We start from the raw sequence: 18,934 nt of genomic DNA, 5'->3' as shown, positions 1-18,934 counted from the left end.
TCTATCTGATAGGCCTTTCAAAATTTGATACATTTCAGTGAGTTCTTCCTCATTCTTCTAAATTCCAGTGAGTACAGACCCAGAGCCATCAAACTCTCCTCATACGATAAGCTTTTTTTTCCTAGAATTATTTGTGAACTTCCATTGAACCCTCTCCAATGTCAGCACACCCTTTCTTAGATAAGGGGCCCAAAACCGCCTACAGTATTCCAAGTGAGGCCTCACCCGTGCCTTATAAAGCCTCAGCACCACATCCCTGCTTTTATATTCTAGTTCTCTCTAAATGAATGCTAACTTCACGTTTGCCTTCCTCACCAGTGACTCAACCTGCAGATTAACCTTTAGAGAATCCAGCAAGGGGACTCCTAAAATCCTTTGCACCTCGGATTTATAAGAGCTTTTCTTCTGCAGTCCTGGCCCAAAACTTCAACTGTACTTTATTCCATAGATGCTGCCTGGCCTGCTGAGTTCCTCCTGCATTTTGTGTGTGTTACAAAGTACTTACTCATTTCATCTACCATTACTACCTCTCCAGTGTCATTTTCCAGTGGTTTGATATCCACTCTTGCCTCTCTTTTACTCTTTATATATCTGAAAAAAGACTCTTGGTATCCTCTTTGATGTTATTGGCTAGCTAACCTTCATATTTCATCTTTTTCCCTCCTTATAGCTTTTTTAGTTGTTTTCTGTTGTTTTTTAAAAGCTTACAGTCCTTTAACCTCTGACTAATCTTTGCATTTTTATATGCCTTCTCTTTAGCTTTTATGTTGGCTTTGACTTACTTTGTCAGCCATGGTTGCATCATCCAACCTTTAAAATATGTTTTCTTTGGGATGTATCTGTCCTGCGCCTTCTGAATTGCTCCAGGAAACTCCAGCCATTGCTGCTCTGCTATCCCTGTTAGTGTCCCCTCCCAGTCAACTTTGGCCAGCTCCTCTCTCAAACCTCAGTAATTGTAGCTACAATGCTGCTACATCTGACTTTAGTTTTTCCTTCTTAGATTTCAGGGTGAATTCCATCATATTATGATCACTGCTTCCTGAGGGTTCCTTAAGCTCCCTAATCAAATCTAGTTCCTTGCACAATACCCAGTTCAGAATAGCTGATCCCCTAGTGGGCTCAACCACAGCTACTCTAAAAAGCCATCTCATAGGCATTCTACAAATTCTCTCTTGGGATCCAGCACCAACATGATTTTCCCAATCTACCTGCATATTAAAATCCCCCATGACTATCATAATATTGCCCTGTTGACATGCATTTTCTATCTCCCATTGTAATTTGTAGCCCACATCCTGGCTACTGTTCTAAGGCCTGTATATGACTCCCATCAGGGTCTTTTTACTATTGCAGTTCCTTAACTACCCACAACAATTCTACATCTTCCGACCTTATGTCATCTCATTTTTTTTTACCATCAGAGCTATGTCACCCCTACAACCTATCTGCCTGTCATAGAGTCATAGTCATAGAAAAGTACAGCACAGAAACAGATTCTTCGGCCCATCTTGCTACCATATTGCTAAGAATCTTTAGGCTACTCCTGCACAATGTGTAAATTAACACAGGGCAAACAAGGTCGGACAGTAGAATGGCTGGCTTAAAGACTGGTTTCCACATCCTTCCTATACTGAGGCCATCAGAAGTGAACGCATTATTCCAAGTGTGGTCTTATAGATCTGCAACATTACCTCGCTGCTCTTAAACTCATTCCCACGACTAATGAAGGTCAGTAAAAGAAATCCTGCCAGACCTGCTATACATATCAGTATCTGGATAGTAAACAGTTACAGTAACAATACGGTTTCTAAAATGTTTCATTTATTTCAATCTGCAGTATACTTTTATTAATAGTAAAATGATGCATACGTGTAAAAAAGCACAAGGACTCATTCTTTCTCCTTAAAAACTTCATAATAAAAGGTTCAAATGTATTAATCAATGATAATCTCTGCTCAAAGTTACCATGGCATACAAGAGAATTTTTTAGATTATCTTCAATTTGGGCACATGCCCTCAAAAAGGTTTGCCACCCCTGTCCTGTGCCTTCCCGACCATGTTATAAGACCATAAGACATAAGAGCAGAATTAGGACAATTAGCCCATTGAGTCTGCTGTGCCATTCCATTATGGCTGATTTATTATCCCTCTCAATCACGTTCTTCTACCCTCTCACCGTAACCTTTAACGCCTGTACTAATCAAGAACTTATCAACCTCTGCTTTAAATATACCCAATGATTTTGCCTCCACAGCCATCTGTGGGAATGAATGAGATTTCCCCTCATTCTTCTAACCTCCAATGAGTACGGAGAAATCAAACATTCTTCATACCTTTTCATTCCCTAGATCGTTCTCATGAACCTCCTCTGGACCCTCTCCAATGTCAGCACATCCTTTCTTAGATAAGAGACTCAAAACTGCTCACAATACTCCAGTTGAGGGCTTACCAGTGCCTTATAAAACCTCAGCTTATAAAACCTCTACCTGCTCTGCCACCTTCGGAGGTCTGTAGATTTGCATGTCAAGGTCCCTCTGTTCCTTGATACTCCCTAGGGCAGTGGTTCCCAATCCTTTTAATGCCATGGACCCCTGCCAGTAACCAAAGGGTCCATGGACCTCCGGTTGGGAAGTCTTACCCGAGGGCCTTCCCATTGATGGTTGCAAGAATCTGGGAGGAGTTAATAGGAAAAACAGGATTGCTCTTTGAGGTAGAATAGGCTCAATGGACTAAACATCATAAGGAAAGCTCTAGAAGGGTCAGAATTGACTTTGTTTCTCTCTCCATAGATGCTGCTCGACTCGCTGAGTATTTACAGTATTTTCTCTTTCTTATTCCCAGATTTCAAATATTTGGGATTTTTCTTTCAGTCCCTCAATAGTTATAGCTGATGGAGGAGTCAAAAATACAAACAAATAGGCACCCCCTGAAGTTACCTTGAGGGCTGTGGTGGTAATAAACCTCAGATGGAGGAAGCCAGATTAAAGTGACCCCCTCCCCCATTATGGAGGGGTTAATGTGGTGGGGAGGTGTTGTGTTCCTAGCAAACAATCCGTACCGCAGTTTTCTCCAACAGAGAGCCACAGTATCTGCATCTGAGTTACGAAACACATGTTGAAAAACATTAAATTTCATGCCGATTTTCATTTTTGCTTCCACAAGGTCCATGAGAACGAAATATATTCTGGATGCTTTGATTAGAGGGTATAAGCTATGAAGAAAGATTGAACAAACTATAGTTGTTTTCTCTGAAGTAGCAGATACTGAGGGGGAGATATGACAGAAGTTTATAAAATTATTTAGAGTAGACTGCTGGTATCATTTTCCCCTCAGCTGAACTGTTTATTACCAGAGGGCATGGATTTAACATGAGAGGAGGCAAGTTCTAAGGAAACCATAAGATATAGGAGCAGAATTATGTAGACCATTAGGCCCATCGAGTATCCTCTGCCATTCAATTATGGCTGACTTGTTATCCTGCTCAACCCCATTCTCCCCGTAACCTTTGATATCCTTACAAATCATGATTCTATCAACTACTACCCAATGACCCGGCCTTCACAACCATCTATGCCAATGAAATCCAATGATTCACCACTCTCTGGCTAAAGAAAGTTCTTTCTCATCTTTGTTCTAAAGGGACACCTTTCTATTCTGAGGCTGAGCCTTCTGGTCCTAGACTCCTCACTACTGGAAACATCCTTTCCACACCCACTCTATCTAGTCCTTTCAATATTCAATAGGTTTCAATGAGATCCTCCCTCATTCTTCTCAACTCCAGCGAGTACAAGCCCTGAGCCATCAAAAGCTCCTCATACATTAACCCTTTCATTCTCATGAACCTCAAGATGTGAAGGGCAAGTTTCTTTTTTAACACAGAGTGATGAATGTCCGGAATGTACTGGCTGGGATGGTGGGGGAAGTGGATGCAATACAGGTGATTTAGAGACTCTTAGATAGGCACATGGATGTGCAGAGAACTGAGGGATATGGACATTGAGTGGGCAGCAGGGATTAGTTTAATAAGGCATTTAATTACTAATTTATTTAGTTTTTCATATGACATAGTGGCCCAAAGAATCCTGCTAGGGCAAATTTCCAACACACAGGTGTTGCAAAGCCTCTTGTTTTTATACAATCAACTTAGTTCTAAATGAATTCTTCCATCAGCTTAATCCTGTTGTAGGGGCTCGACTTGAAACAGCAACAGTTCCTTTTCCCTCCAAAGATGCTCCTCGACCCGTTGAGTCCCTCCCAATAGTTTTTTTGTGTGTGTTACTCCAAGTTCCAGCATCTGCAAGCTCTTGTACTTCTGTCAGTTTACCTTGCCCTGGCAGAGGGGTGGGAGGCTGACCGCTAGCTCTCTCTTCCTAACTGGGGTTGGGGGGAATGGTCTCCAAACACTCCCCAACACTCAACCGAAAGGCAGGCGCTGGAATCCGAAGCAACATCAATACATAGGAGGAACTCAGTGGGTAAAGCAGTGCCTGTGAAAAGAAAGGATTTTTGATGTTTTGGGTCGAAACCCTGTGTCAGATGCTGCTGTGCCAGTTGTTTGTTGAAGGGACTGTATCCCGGGAATATACTCTTAAGTACAGTCTCTGTCTCCTCCAACTACTACCCCTGATGAGGAAGAAGCTCTTCATTCAGAGGGAGGTGAATCTGTGGAATTCATTGCCCCAGACAACTATGGAGGCCAAATTATGAGTATATTAAAGCAGAGGTTGATAGATTCTTAATTAATAAGGGTGTCAAAGGTCATGGGGAGAAGCCAGGAAAATGGGGTTGAGAAGGATAAGTCAGCCATAATGGAATGGTGGAGCAGACTCAATGAGCAGAATGGACTAATTCTGCTCCTATGTTTTATGGACCTATGATAATCACTGTTTTTTCTGTTTTTGTCTTTCCCATCAGAAGCCAGCCAGACTTCAACAAGAGATACGCAACATTGAGAATACTAAGCAACAGCTCCTCACCGAAGGTAACTTATTCATGTACTCCTACTACTCATCCTTCTTTATGCACTAAGTTCTCTCTCTCTCTCTCTTTTTCTCTCTTTCTCCTCCTCCCCTCTTCCTTTCTCTCCCTGTCTCCCTCTGTCTGTCTCACTTTCTATCTCTCCATCTCTCTTTCTCTCTATCTTTTTCCACTGTCATGTATAGTTAACAAGATTGTACCCATGCATTGTATAATTGGTTTATTATATTCCAGGCATGTTTATCCAGTGGTACAAAGAGAAAAACAATAACAGAATGTAGAATAAGGCCATTCAACCCCATTCACCCACCTCCTACCCATATCCTTAACTTCCTAACCTTCCTTATCAATCAGGAACCTATCAGTCTCTGCCTTAAACACAGCTGACTGTGGCAATAAATCCCATAGATTCATCACCCTCTGGCTGAACACTCCTCACCTGAGTTCTTAAGGGATGTCCCTTTATTCTGAGGCTGTGCTCTTGGATTCTAGACTGTCCAACAGATGGAAACATCCTCTCCACATCCACTCTACCCAGGCCTTTCTGTATTCAATGAAATGAATACAGAAAGTGGGACTACTGAACTGTCTGCCAACACCCAAGTCTTACCACATATGAAGTGCCAGTAATGACATCCTGTTTACTTTTAAACTTGTGATGTATTTGCTGATTTATTTGTGATAAAATTAATTTATGTGTTATGTGTGAGTTATACATACTGTGTTGTGCACCTTGTTCATTTGTGGTATGCATGTATACGGTTGAAATGACAATAAACATGAACTTGTACTTGAACCGGTGGTGTTCGACAGGGTCGTGTTGGGACTGCTTCTTTTGAGATAATATGTTAGTGACTGAATTGGTGACTTTGTAGCCAAGTTTGCAGACAATATGAAGATAGGTGGAGGTACAGGTAGTGTTGAGGAAGCAAGGAGTCTGCAGTAGGACTTAGATAGACTAGGAGAGTAGGCAAAAAGTGGCAGATGGAATACAGTGTAAGGTAGTGTATGGTCATGCAGTTTGGAAGAAGGAAAAGAGGTGTAGGTTATTTTCCAAATAGGGAGAAAATTCACAGATCAGAGGTGTAAAGGGATCTGGGAGTCCTCGTGTGGGATTTCTTAAAGTTGAACCTGCAGGCTGAGTTGATGGTAAGAAAGACAAATGCAATGTGAACATTCATTTTGAGATGACTAGAATATTAAGTTAACAAATTTCACATCACATGCCGGTGATAATAAACCTGATTCTGAATTTTAAAATGTAATGCTGAGGCTTTATAAGGCATTGGTCAGACCACACTTGGAATACTGTGAGCAGCTTTGGGCCCCTTAAGAAAGGGTGTACTGGCATTGGTGAGTGTACTAGAGGAGGTTCACAAGAATGATCCCAGGTATGAAAGGGTTAATGTATGAGGAGTATTTGTTGGCTCTGGGCTATACTTCAGGCATTTAGAAGAATGAATGGGGATCTCATTGAAATCTATTAAACTTTGAAAGGCCTAGGTAGAGTGAATGTGAAGAGGATGTTTTCTATGGTGGGAGAGTCTAGAACCAGAGGGAGCAGCCTCAGAATAGAAGGACATCCCTTTAGAACAGAGATGAGGAGGAATTTCTTTAGCCAGAGGATAGTGAATCTGTGGAATTCACTGCCACAGATGGCTGTGGTGGCGAAGTCATTAGGTATATTTAAAGTGGAGGTTGATAGGTTCTTGATTAGTTATGGGGAGAAGGCAAGAGAATGGAATTGAGAGGAATAATAAATCAGCCATGTTGGAATGGTGGAGCAGACTCTATGGGCCAGGTTGCCTAATTCTACTCCTGTGCCTTAGGGACTTATGTCCTCTCCAACCCTGAGAAAGGTTTAAAATGGACCCAAGGGACTTCTTTTTAACACGGGGAATTGGTTGAGGCAGGTCCTTGTACAACGTCTAAGACATTTTATGGATAGGAAAGGTATGGGCCAAATGCAGGCAAATAGGACTAGATCAGGTAAACGACTTATTATCACTGACTTTGCTGACATGAGATATGTTGTTCTACAGCAGCAAGACAGTGCAAAGACATAAAATTACTCCAAATTGTAAAAAATAAATAAAAGGAACAATGGAGTAGTGTTCGTGGACTGTTCAGAAATCTGAAGGCAAGGGAGAAGAAGCTATTCCTGAATCTTTGGGCTCTTGTACCTCCTCCCTGATGGTAGCAATGAGAAGAGGGCATCTCCCAGTTGGTGAGGGGCCTTCATGATGGATGCCTCCTTCTCAAGGCACCTCCTCTTGAAGATGACTTTGATCGTGGGGATGACACCTATGTGTACCATGCAAACTTGTATTAGTTCATACTATGATAAGCTCAACAGTAAGTTAATCAGCCACCATAAATTGCCCCTAGTGAGTGGGTGAGTGATGAAATGTGGGAGGAATTGAGAGGAATGTGGAAAGATTAAAATAAGATTAGTGTCAATGGTCGGCACAGACTCCGCAGGCAACGTTACCTCTAATTGTTTTTATCGCTCTGCGGAACAACTCTGAGCAGGAAATTTTTACACGGCTTGCAAACTGCGCGACACTAATTTTTTTGAACTATGCATACTATGAATATTTAGAATGAAACTTGCAAAGTTACATAGTTTTCATTTTATTAATTGAAGGGTGCTATGAAATACAGTACAAAGAAAATCCTTTATGTTTCATAAACTTTTGAACTTAAACAGCATCTGTGTTCAGCGAGCAGGCGGTTTATTAACAACGAGCAGCCAACTTCCATATTGTGTTTATTGTTACAATTCTTAACAGTGTTGTAACTTCAACCCAGATAAGTGTGAGTGGTTCATTTTGGTAGGTCAAATATGGTGGTAGAATATAGCATTAATGGTAAGACTCTTGGCAGTGTGGAGGATCAGGGGGATCTTGGGATCCAAGTCCATAGGACACTCAAAGCTGCTGCACAGGTTGACTCTGTGGTTAAGAAAGCATACGGTGCATTGGCCTTCATCAATTGTGGGATTGAGTTTAGGAGCCAAGAGGTAATGTTGCAGCTATATAGGACCCTGGTCAGACCCCACTTGGAGTACTGTGCTCAGTTCTGGTGCCTCACTATAGGAAGGATGTGGAAACCATAGAAAGGGTGCAGAGGAGATTTACAAGGATATTGCCTGGACTGGGGAGCATGCCTTATGAGAATAGGTTGAGTGAACTTGGCCTTTTTTCCTTGGAGCAATGGAGGATGAGAGGTGACCTAATAGAGGTGTATAAGATGAGGAGAGGCATTGCTCGTGTGGATAGTCAGAAGCTTTTTTCCATGGCTGAAATGGCTAGCAGGAGAGGGCACAGTTTTAAGGTGCTTGGAAGTAGGTACAGAGGAGATGTCAGGGGTAAGTTTTTTTACGCAGAGAGTGGTGAGTGCGTGGAATGGGCTGCTAGCGACAGTGGTGGAGGCGGATACAATAGGGTCTTTTAAGAAACTCCTGGACAGGTACATGGAGCTCAGAAAAATAGAGGGCTCTGGGTAATCCTAGGTAATTTCTCAGGTAAGGACATATTCGGCTCAGCTTAAGGGCCTGTATTGTGTTGTAGGTTTTCTGTTTCTATTATATAAAAGAAAATTCCAGCTGTGCAGCAACCAAGGCTATGTGCACATGAGTATTTCTGTTACTGTGTGGCTGTGCATCCATGTAGTTTAGAAGGAACAGTTTCTGTGGGCAAATGGCAGGTTTCTTGGCCGCGTGACTCTGCCTACGTGGCACAAAATTTATTGACACAACTGTGGAGTCTTACTGTGCATAGTTGGGGGTTCCGACAAGGGAAATAGAAACTGGATCAACAGAAAATTAAAAACACAGAAGAGGTGTGAGTGGAGAGCCTCCCGTTAACCACATCTTGTCCCCTTTGTAACAGAGCATGTGACGAAAGAGAAACTGAGCACCCTGGATGAGGAGCTGAGCTCCCTCCAGCAGCAAGGCGCTGCCACTGACGAGATGATCTTCCTGCACAGCAAGGAGGCCAGGGTCACTCAGTACGTACACCCACCTGCATAAAACTTCTGTCAGACCGCAGGACTGGTCACCCTTCTACAGGGAGGCTGTGAAGGCTTTGGAGAGGGTAGAGAAGGGGTTCACCAGGACACTGCCCAGATTAGGAAGCATGAGCTCTCAGGAGAGGCTGGATAAACTTGGGTAATATACACAAAATGCTGAGGGAAATCAGCAGGTCAGACGGCTTCTACAGGAGGGGAATAAACTGCTGATGTTATGGGCCGAGACCCTTCATCAGAACTGTTTATTTCCCCTTATTGGTATTGACTGATTGGCTGAGTTCCTCCAGCATTTTGTGTGTGTTGCTCAAGGTTTCTGGCATCTGCAGAATCTCTTGTGTTTATGGACAAACTTGGGTTGTTTTCTTTGGAGCGGCAGAGGTTGAGGGGAGACCTGATAGAAGTTTATGAAATTATGAGAGGCTGAGGTAAGATTCATAGAGCAGTGCAGCACAGAAGCAGACCCTTCAGCCCAGCTAGTCTGTGCCAGCCTCATGTTTGCCTGGTTCCATCTGCCTGCACCCAAACCCATCCAAACTTCTCTTAAATGTTACAATTGAACCAGCTCCTACCACTTCCACTGGCAGCTCATTCCACACTCTCACTACCCTCTGAGTGAAGAAATTCCCTCGCAGATTCCCCTTAAATGTTACACCTATGGCCCCCCCATTTCTACTCTCACCCAACCTACTTGGGTTTACTCTCTCCGATACACCTCATAATTTTGTATATCTCAATAAGATCTCCCCTCATTCTCCTGTGATCTTTCTTTCTTACATCCTTTGTGTCCTGGGTGAAAGTATCAAATACTGAGGGCTTGATTTAATGGTGGGAGGGGAAAATTTAAAGGAAATTTATGAGGGAAGTTTTTTTTAACATCGGGAGCAGTAGGTGCTTGATATGGGCTACCTGAGGAGGTGGTGGAAGCAGATATGATAGCAATATTTGCGAGGCATCAACGGGTAGCGAGTGGAGAGATAATGGATCAGATGCAGCATGATGTTCAGTTTAAGTTGCCATATTGGTCAAGACGGGAACAATGTAGGCTCTGTTTCGATTATGTATAACTCATTGACCCCACCCGTGCTGTATTTAACCAGGCCTGACACACCGTTGGTGGGGGGAAGCACTCCCAGAGCCAATAGTAAGTGTTTCCAAAACTCCCTTGGCTTTTTTGTTATTCCTCTCCTTGATGTCACTTATTTTCTGCTACTTATCTATTTAATACTGTTTTTCTATTACTGTCTTGTTTTTATCTACCACTCTATTTAATTGCCTGAAAGGAAGCCAAACAGTTTCATTGTAACTATTGTAACTATGTATAATGACAATAAAGATCATTCAATTCAAAATCCCAACCAAGCGATCACATCCTATCCACGACCCCCCCCCCATCCCATCTTCAAACCTCAGTACTATCGTATGCTTATGGCTTTTCCAACTCCAGAGCTGTCCTGTGCTAGGGCACTGCCTCCCCCACCCCGACCCCTGTCACCCCACCCCACAGGCAGCTAGACTTAAAGAAACCTCGGTATTAGACCATTGTGCACAATGATTTCTAATCAAAGTGTCTTCTGCTGTAGCCAACTGTTCGAAGAGGAAAACAAAGCAGCGAAGGCAACCCTCCAGGAGATGACCCAGCAACGCTCGGAGATTCAGCAGCCGCCGGAGTTGAGCAGGTAGGAGCCTCAGTCCCCTCGATGAGCAAGTCCGCCAGCCCAACTGTGACTTAATCAGCACACTGAGTACTTTCTCCTACACCTGTCCGATCCTCAGCATGGCACATTGGCTTAGTGGCTATGTTCCCTCTAAGCTGTGCGCGTGTGCGCATGCACACGTTTTTCAACCAGCGCACAAAGGAAATTAATGTGCGCAGAAAAAGTTAGTTACCTAAAATAATGTAGTAATTAATAATTATACTTATTGAAAATAATCTTTTACCTAACTGTTTCTGTTAACTAGTTAGTCGGTTTCTCAAATACCACAATGCATGTCACTAATTTACGTCACCTCACCTTTCCTGTTCCAGCTTGTTCAGCTGCATCACGATGGCAGCCATGTTTGGCAGACAGTGTTCATATCATAAAGTTTACAAAGATCTGTTTCAAATCCTGTAGATAGCTTACTAAGTTTTTATTGAAAAAAATATTGATTCACTATGTCGAATTCAAAAGAAGCGAAGGGTGTGAAGCGCAAAAGAACTGCAAATTTTTAAAAGTTGAATAGCTTAACAAAATAGTAGAAACTGCTACACCGAAAGCTCATGAGGTCATGATCATTCAGCTATGAGAAATATTTATGTGCGATTTGGAAACTGGAGTTATCTGTTTGTATTGTCATGATGCGAAAGTTGCTGGAGAATTTGCTAGTGGAAAGAAGTGGGATGATATTTGGAAACTTGACTTTTTGAAGCGTCATTTGGCAAGTAAATCGCGTTTGGAAGGTGCACAAAAGCTCAGGCAACAGAACCCGTCGTTACCCGTTACAGGAGTGCTACGCATGTTATGGTTGAGTGCAGATGAGCGAGAGCGAAAATGATCAAACCCAGAGGTCAGCTTTTGATTTCTCCACAATTACAAATTGTGACTTCACATTTGGCAATGAACAAGTTAATACGTTATGTCTAAAATATCATGATTTTCTAGCTGAAAATACTGTAATAGTTAGACAGTTTAATGATTTCAAATTTTCCATGCAAGAAAAGATTAAATCCAAACTGATTTCAAACTTTGCCCAAATGGTGGCATTTGTACTTCAAAATGAACAGTTTTGCGACCTTGCACAGTTGATGGATATTGGGGGAACCTTTCTTGCGTCTAGTGCGGACTGTGAGCGAGGTTTTAGCCTAATGAATCCACTCAAAAACAAGCTGAGAAACCACTTAGGTGAATGTCATTTGCATATTTTAATGAGAATCAAAAGCTATCAATTAGATGGAAGTTCTATTAGTCTAGATAGAGTTTACAAAGAACGGGTAAATGCCAAAGACAGGAGAGAGAAAAAATAACTGAGTGACTTAAATATGTATGTTATTTTGTTGTTATTCTGTGCAATTTTATGTCAAATATTTTGTAAACCTACATAAACTGGGCCATGTGTGCATTCAGTGAGCACGTACTTTTGTCACAGGAAAAAAATTTGCACAATGTAAGATTTTTGCGCACACTGACTACTAAAAATTAGAGGGAACATCGTAGAGCTCGGTGCCAGAGACTTGGGTTTAATCCTGACTTTTAGTGCTCTGTATGTGTATGTCTGTATGTATGTACGTGTCTTTGTGTGCATGCTTGTATGTACGTGTCTGTGTGTGTCTCTATGTATGTCTATGCATGTGTTTGTGTGTCTGTGTGCGTGTTTGTGTCTGTGTTTGTCTGTCATGTCTCTGCATATCTGTGTTTGTGTCTGTATCTATGTGTGTGTCTGTGTTTGTTGTGTCTCTGTATATCTGTGTTTGTGTCTGTATGTACATGTGTGTGTGTGTGTGTGTGTGTGTGTGTGTGTGTGGAGTTTGTACGTTAATTTCTGTATTTGATTTTATTTAGAGATACAACACAGTAACAGCCCAATGAGCCCATGCCACCCAATTACACTCATGAGACCAATTAACCTACTAACTTGTACGTCTATTAAATGTGGGAAGAAACCAGAGCAGCTGGAGAAAATCCACACAGCCACAGCGAGAATATACAAACTCCTTACAGAGAGTGCCAGGAATCAAACGCAGGTCACTGGCGCTGTGAAGTATTAATGCTATTGTTCCGCCCATTAATGATCTCCCCGTGATCGTGGGGGCTTCCTGCCATATGCCAACAATATGCGCATGGGCAGGTCATTAGCTGCTGAAACTCGCCCCCAGTGGGCGGGTGAGGGGGTGAAGGGAATGTCAGGAGAATAAAATGGGCTGAGTGTGAACAGCAGGGATTCATTGGGCAAAGGGCCTGTTTAACATTCTCTGGCTGCAGGCTGGGTTACTCAATCAGAGAGTCAGATAGGGTCACAGTTACAGATTCCACCAGGGAGATCAAGCAGAAATTATCCTGATGTGAATATCCCCAGGGTGCTCAAGTTTCATCTGGAGAGTTGAAGGGTCAATTTACCCTAGTGTGAGTGGCTAGTGGAATTGTTCCTCCTACTGATGGTGGGTGCTAGGAGTAAATATGAAAGAGAAGAATTGAACTGCTCAATGGTATATACAGCAATGTGGTCACTAATCCCAGGGGGAGGTTGTCAAAATGTCTAATACTACAAGGTATATGTTTAAGGGAAGAGGGGCAAAGTTCAAAGGGATTTTTTACACAGAGAGTTGTGGGTGCTTGGAATGCACTGCCAGGGATGATGGTGAAGGCAAATACAATAAAGGCATTTAAGAGGCTCTTAGATAGGCACTCGGATGTGCAGAGAATGGAGAGCTTAGAACATTGTGCAGACAGAAAGAATGCGGAGTCGTCAGCTTAATTAGTTCCTCTGTATGGCCTGATCTTATGCTGCACTGGTCTATGACAGCAAACCACTCAGTGTGGTCACGGGAAGGATGTGCAAACTCCTTATACACATACACCAGCTCTCTCTCACACACATTCTCGATCTCTCATATTTTATCTCTCGCTCACACTCTCACACACTCTTTTTCACACACACACACACACACACACACACACACACACACAGATTCTCTCACACACGCACACACAATGCCAGGGGTCGGAATCGAGCCCAGATCCTCAGAGCTGCGAGACAGGGGCTCTACTTTGCCGGTCTTATGTTGGGGGCACTGCATCACTTTCCATGTAGACAGTTGAGAAGAAGATGTGGAGGGTTACCTTCTTCCTTGGGGTGCAATCTGACTGATACCACAGCAACACGTAAAGCCATCCACTATGGGTTAAGTCTGACTGTGTGATCTTCTCCTGGTGGGCAGGCTTGAGGAGGAGTGGGAGCCCAGGAGGAAGATCCCCACCCTGGCTGGAAAGGACACTGCGGTCACAGGCGATAAGGAAGGTGATCTCCAACAGTCAACAAAGTGATTGGTAGGTCCAAGAAAACGACTGGTAGGTCTCAGGACAGAGCTGGAGAGAGCAAGGGCCCCAGTCAGAGACCTGCCCTTGCTTGTTGTCGTCTTTGGTAATTAGCCAAGACTTACAGTATTTATTCAATAAATTATTGCTGCTTACCAATTTATGGTTGTGGTGTCACTCAGTCCCTGAGCCCCTTGGCCAGGAGAGCAGGTCTGATTCTCTGAGCCCTAGTGTCAGCCAGGCACAGATCAATAGAGAGCACTAAGCCATAGGAAAAGTGATGGGGGTGCAGCCAGAAGTTAGAGAAGAGGACAAAATGGATGAGGCTCCCCATCTGAATCTCTACCCAGTGGGAGCTTCCCCGGGGAATTGGGTGTAGGGAATTTAGAGGAACAGTTCTCTGACTTTTGAGGGGCTCAAATACCAGGACAAGTTTCACAGATGAGCACAGTGCTCTCTGGAATTTCAAACAAGAAGCTTTCAAAGTACTCAGGGCAAAGAAGGAGGTAAATCCTTCCAACTTAGGATGGTGAATGTCAGATATCCTCAGCCTTAAACGCTAGACCATTGCAATAGATAAATTCCAGGAGCTACAAGAGAACACAGATGCTGAAATGTGGAGCAGCAAACAATCTTCCGCAGGATCTCAGCGAGTCGAGTAACACCCATAGGAGGGAACGAATTGGCAACCTTTCAGATCAAAACCCAAACTGTCGACAATTCCTTTCCCTTCCACAGATGCTACTTGACCCGCTGAGTCCCTCCAACAGTGTTAAGTGAATTTTCCAATGATTGGAGGATTGCAGGTTGCTGTGAACTGGGGAAACACGGGGGTTGGGGCCTGGTGTAGATCAGCCTTGATTGAACTAAATGTGGGGCAGGATCGAGGGGATATTTGTTGCCTCCTCCTGGGTTCAGTCGCGACCTCTGGCACTGTCTGTGTGCAGAGTTTGCATATTCTCCCTGTAACTGCATGAGTCGTACAGTATGGAAACAGGTCCCACCTGCCCGCACTGGGTTTATCGCCCATAGTTGGAGTCGCAAAGTTAAAGGCGAGAAATTTGGGAGCCCCTTTTACATGCAGAGAGAGGGAGTAGTTTGAACTCTCAATAACAGGTACACCGCTTTGATGGGGATGGAGAAGGGGACTTACCAGGAATAAGTTGGTGTACAGGTAGATGAGACATATAGAGAGACATGTGTAGTGAGGAAGGATAGGAAGTTGATAAAACAAAATTGCAGTCAGTGGAATGGGTTGAAGTTTGAATGCAAGAATGATCTGGAACAAGGGTGATGAACTTAGACGAGGGACAGTACAAAAGTTGTGGCCATTATGGAGATTTGGCTGTTACAAGGTTAGGAATAGCTATTGGTTGCTCCAGGGTACTGATGTTTCAAAAGGGACAGGATGGCGGAGTGTCATTGCTAACCAGGGACAGTATCACAGCTACAGAACAGGAGGACACCATGGAGGGATTGTCTACTGGGTTACTGTGGGTGGGAGTCAGAAACAGGAAGGGAGCAATTACTCAACTTGGAGCATTCTATAGACCCCCCCCCCCCATAGCAACAGTCACTGTAGACATGGTTTTACCCGTAGTTCCACTGGTCAACACATTTGAGTCTATGTCTGCAGTTCCACAGTAGACTAGGTGAACAGCATCAGAACATACTGGCAAAGCGAACAAGGGAGTAATATCATTCGAAAACCGACGCAGTGCAGGCCCATGTTCCAGGCTCAGAGTGGGAAAGCAGTGCCTAAACTTCAAACAAACTGCACCAACAAAGAGGAGGAACCACTTTCAAGGTCTCTACAACTCATGTTCTCAATATTTATTTACTTATTTGTTTGTTTGTTTGTTTTCCTTTTTGAATTTGCACAACTTGTCATCTTTTGGACATTGACTGTTTATCTGTTTTTGTGTGCAGTTTTTCATTGATTCAATTGTGTTTCTTTGTATCTACTGTGAATGCCCACAAGAAAATGAATATCAAAGTAGTGCGCGGTGACATATGTAAACTTTGATGATAAATTTACTTTGAACTTTGAGCATGTGTGAAATAAAACTAGTCTTTCTATTTCCCCTCAAAGTGTTCTGAGAAAGCAGCCTGGAGTACCCCTTGCCAATGAAGGATACCCAAGTGAACCTTGTCATCATCTTGCTGCCTACCATAGGAATAACACATGGCACCTTAGCGCATTCAGTTTCATGCCCAGACTTTAGAGATCAGACAGGCTGGGCTCCTTCTCCCTGGTCTGGAGGAGGCTGAGGGGGTGACCTGATAGAGGCATGGATAGGAGTAGACAGAATCTTTTCCCCATGCTAGGGGTATCAAGAAGCAAGAGAGGATGTAGATTTAAAACCGTAAAAACATAACCATCATGGTTGATTTGTTATCCTTCTCAACTTCATTCTCCTGCCTTCTTCCCATAACTTTTGACGCCCTGACTAATCAAGAAGTTTGATAGGCTCTTGATTAATAAGGGCTCCAAAGGTATGCACTTTGAAGGGTAATAAAGGCTGCTTTAAATATACCAATGACTTGGCATCTACAGCTGTCTGTGACAATGAATTCCACAGATTCACCACCCTCGGCTAAAGAAATTCCCCTCATCTCTGTGCTAAAGGGACGTCCTTGTATTCTGAGGCTGTGCTCTCTGGCCCTAGACTCCCTCACTATAGGAAACATCCTGTCCACATCCACTTTCACACTCCAAACCTTTCAATATTTGATAGGCGAGAGGTGTTCTGGGATGTGCTGAAACTGCAGAGTTCAAAGGAGGTTCATGAAAATGATTCCAGGGTTAAATTGCTTGCCATGTGAAGAGTGTTTAATGGCTCAGGGCCAGTATTCACTAGAATTCAGAAGAATGAGAGGTGACCTCAATGAAACCTATTGAATAGTGAAAGGGCTTGATAGAGTAGATGTGGAGAGGATGTTTCCCCTGGTGAGAGAGTCTAAGACCAGCCTGAGAATAGAGGGGCATCCTCTTAAAGTGGAGATTAGGAGGAATTTCTTTATCCAGGTGGCTGTGGAGGACAAGTCTTTATGTATATTTAAGGCAGAAGTTGATAGATTCTTGATTGGTTAGAGCATGAAGGGATATGGGGAGAAGGCAGGAGATTAGGGCTGAGAGGAAAATTGAATCAGCCATGGTGAAATGGTGGAGCAGACTCAATGGACCAAATGGCCTAATGCTCCTATATCTTATGGTAATTAAGTTGTGGATAGTGTAATTATAGATGAACTAAAATGAGAACCAGTCTGCAGGAAATTAAACTTGGATACAATCTAACTCCCACCTCGTATTTTGTGACCTGTGAAACAATCATGGTTGTGAGACATTCTGATTCTGTCCCACTGAAGATAATAGATAATAGAATGGTAGAACAGATTTGATGGGCTGAATAGCCTAAATGTTCCTGCTATTAGCTAATTGTTAAAGGTGTATCCATGCCACTTAAAGCACAATTCGGGTCTGTTTTTCCACTTAATCTTGTTAGTTGTATGTATACTCATGGAGCCATCCCTCAATGCTGTAACAAAAGGGGTATATTTCAGATGACAGCATGGAGTTACTTCTCTACCAAAGAATATGTAAGGTACTCCTTTCCTCCACTATCCTGCAGGTATGGCACTTGCTTAGTATCTCCAATCAGGGTCATGTGAAGCCATAGGAGTAGCTGGTCCATATCACAAGTCCTGGTTATGTAACAACTGATGCCAGCCGGCCATTCTCTGAAGAGTATTGGCTGGGATCACCTGTCTTGTAAAGACACTGCCCAGAAGAAGGCAATGGCAAACCACTTCTGTAGAAAAATTTGCCAAGAACATTCATGGTCATAGAAAGGCCATGATCGCCCAGATCATATGACATGGCACCAAATGAACAATATTTTGAACGTCTGGCTTTTGAATAATCAAATATGCAAAGAATATTCACATGCTAGTTGGGATATGCTAGCATTATAAATATGTAATTATGTAAATTTACCTGAGAATATTCCAAATGTTAAACTAATTGTTTATCGTCAGCTTCGTGTTGAAGAGGCATTGTGTCAGGAGAGTGAGCTTCCCTTGGATTCTCCCTCTTGGAGGCTTGCTGTGTGAATAACTGTCCCAGTCATGGCTTGCATGTGGTTCAGTTTCCGTTGGTTACAACAACAGGGAGGTGGTTTATAGGAGATCTGAGGGGTAAGTTCTGTTGATGTCTGGAAGGTGCTGCCAGAGGAGGTGGTGCGATCAATAAGAGATTTATTTACACTTAAATAGACAGGAATTAGAAGGATACAGTCCCAATGTGGGCAAATGGACAATGAAGCTGGCACGTATGTAGTGGGTGCTGTACACAAGGTTGGCACCTGCCCATGAAGAGAATGGGCTATGGATTCAAAAAGGCAGATGCAGAGATCAGTGGCAAGAAGGTGGCAGGGTATCTCAGACCTAAACTGGACCAAGGGGCGGATCACACCGCATAAACCCCAGCCATCCATCTTCTAATTAGTGAATCCAACTCCTGCTCTCACCGGGTGAAAAGCAGATCCAAGGAAATGAGCACTTCCTGCCCCTCTCATACTTCTACAGCCCCCTGAGTTAAACCAGTCCAAGGAAAACAAGACAGTTCCACTGATCTCCCGTCTGTAATCCTCCGAGGCCGGCTACTTCGGCAGTGAACAAGTGTTTTTAACAGTCACTACTCTGATCCCAGAGAGCTGTGCCCTGCAGTAGACACCTCTGCCTCCCCAACAGAGGGGATATTGTTGGCAGAGAGTACAAGACGTCTCGGTAGTCTCGATAAGACTACAGCGGAGGAGTACTGTGGCCAGCTCTGGTCTTCCTGCCCAAGGACGGACAGACCTTCAACAGAAAATCTTCCCCCTCCCCCCTGCCCACACACACACACAGCTCCC

At 43.3% G+C, this 18,934-nt stretch overlaps 1 protein-coding gene across 2 annotated transcripts in view; it reads left to right on the top strand.

Annotated features, from left to right (window-relative positions):
- The window catches only part of LOC140190099 (synaptonemal complex central element protein 1-like), a 61,433-nt gene extending 47,330 nt beyond the window's left edge, over positions 1-14,103 (top strand). For both annotated transcript variants that reach the window (XM_072246584.1, XM_072246583.1), the window contains 4 exons: positions 4,915-4,981; positions 8,871-8,988; positions 10,590-10,685; positions 13,925-14,103. In XM_072246584.1, the coding sequence (XP_072102685.1) occupies positions 4,915-4,981; positions 8,871-8,988; positions 10,590-10,685; positions 13,925-14,030 (387 nt within the window). In that variant the 3' untranslated portion in view covers positions 14,031-14,103. The remainder of the gene's footprint in view (positions 1-4,914; positions 4,982-8,870; positions 8,989-10,589; positions 10,686-13,924) is intronic.
- The last annotated feature ends 4,831 nt before the right edge of the window (positions 14,104-18,934 follow it).

Source organism: Mobula birostris, chromosome 29 (genome assembly GCF_030028105.1).
Source record: "Mobula birostris isolate sMobBir1 chromosome 29, sMobBir1.hap1, whole genome shotgun sequence".
NCBI classification, from domain to species: Eukaryota; Metazoa; Chordata; class Chondrichthyes; order Myliobatiformes; family Myliobatidae; genus Mobula; species Mobula birostris.
Note: the sequence above shows the minus strand (reverse complement) of the source record. Positions and strands in the feature narration are given on the sequence as shown.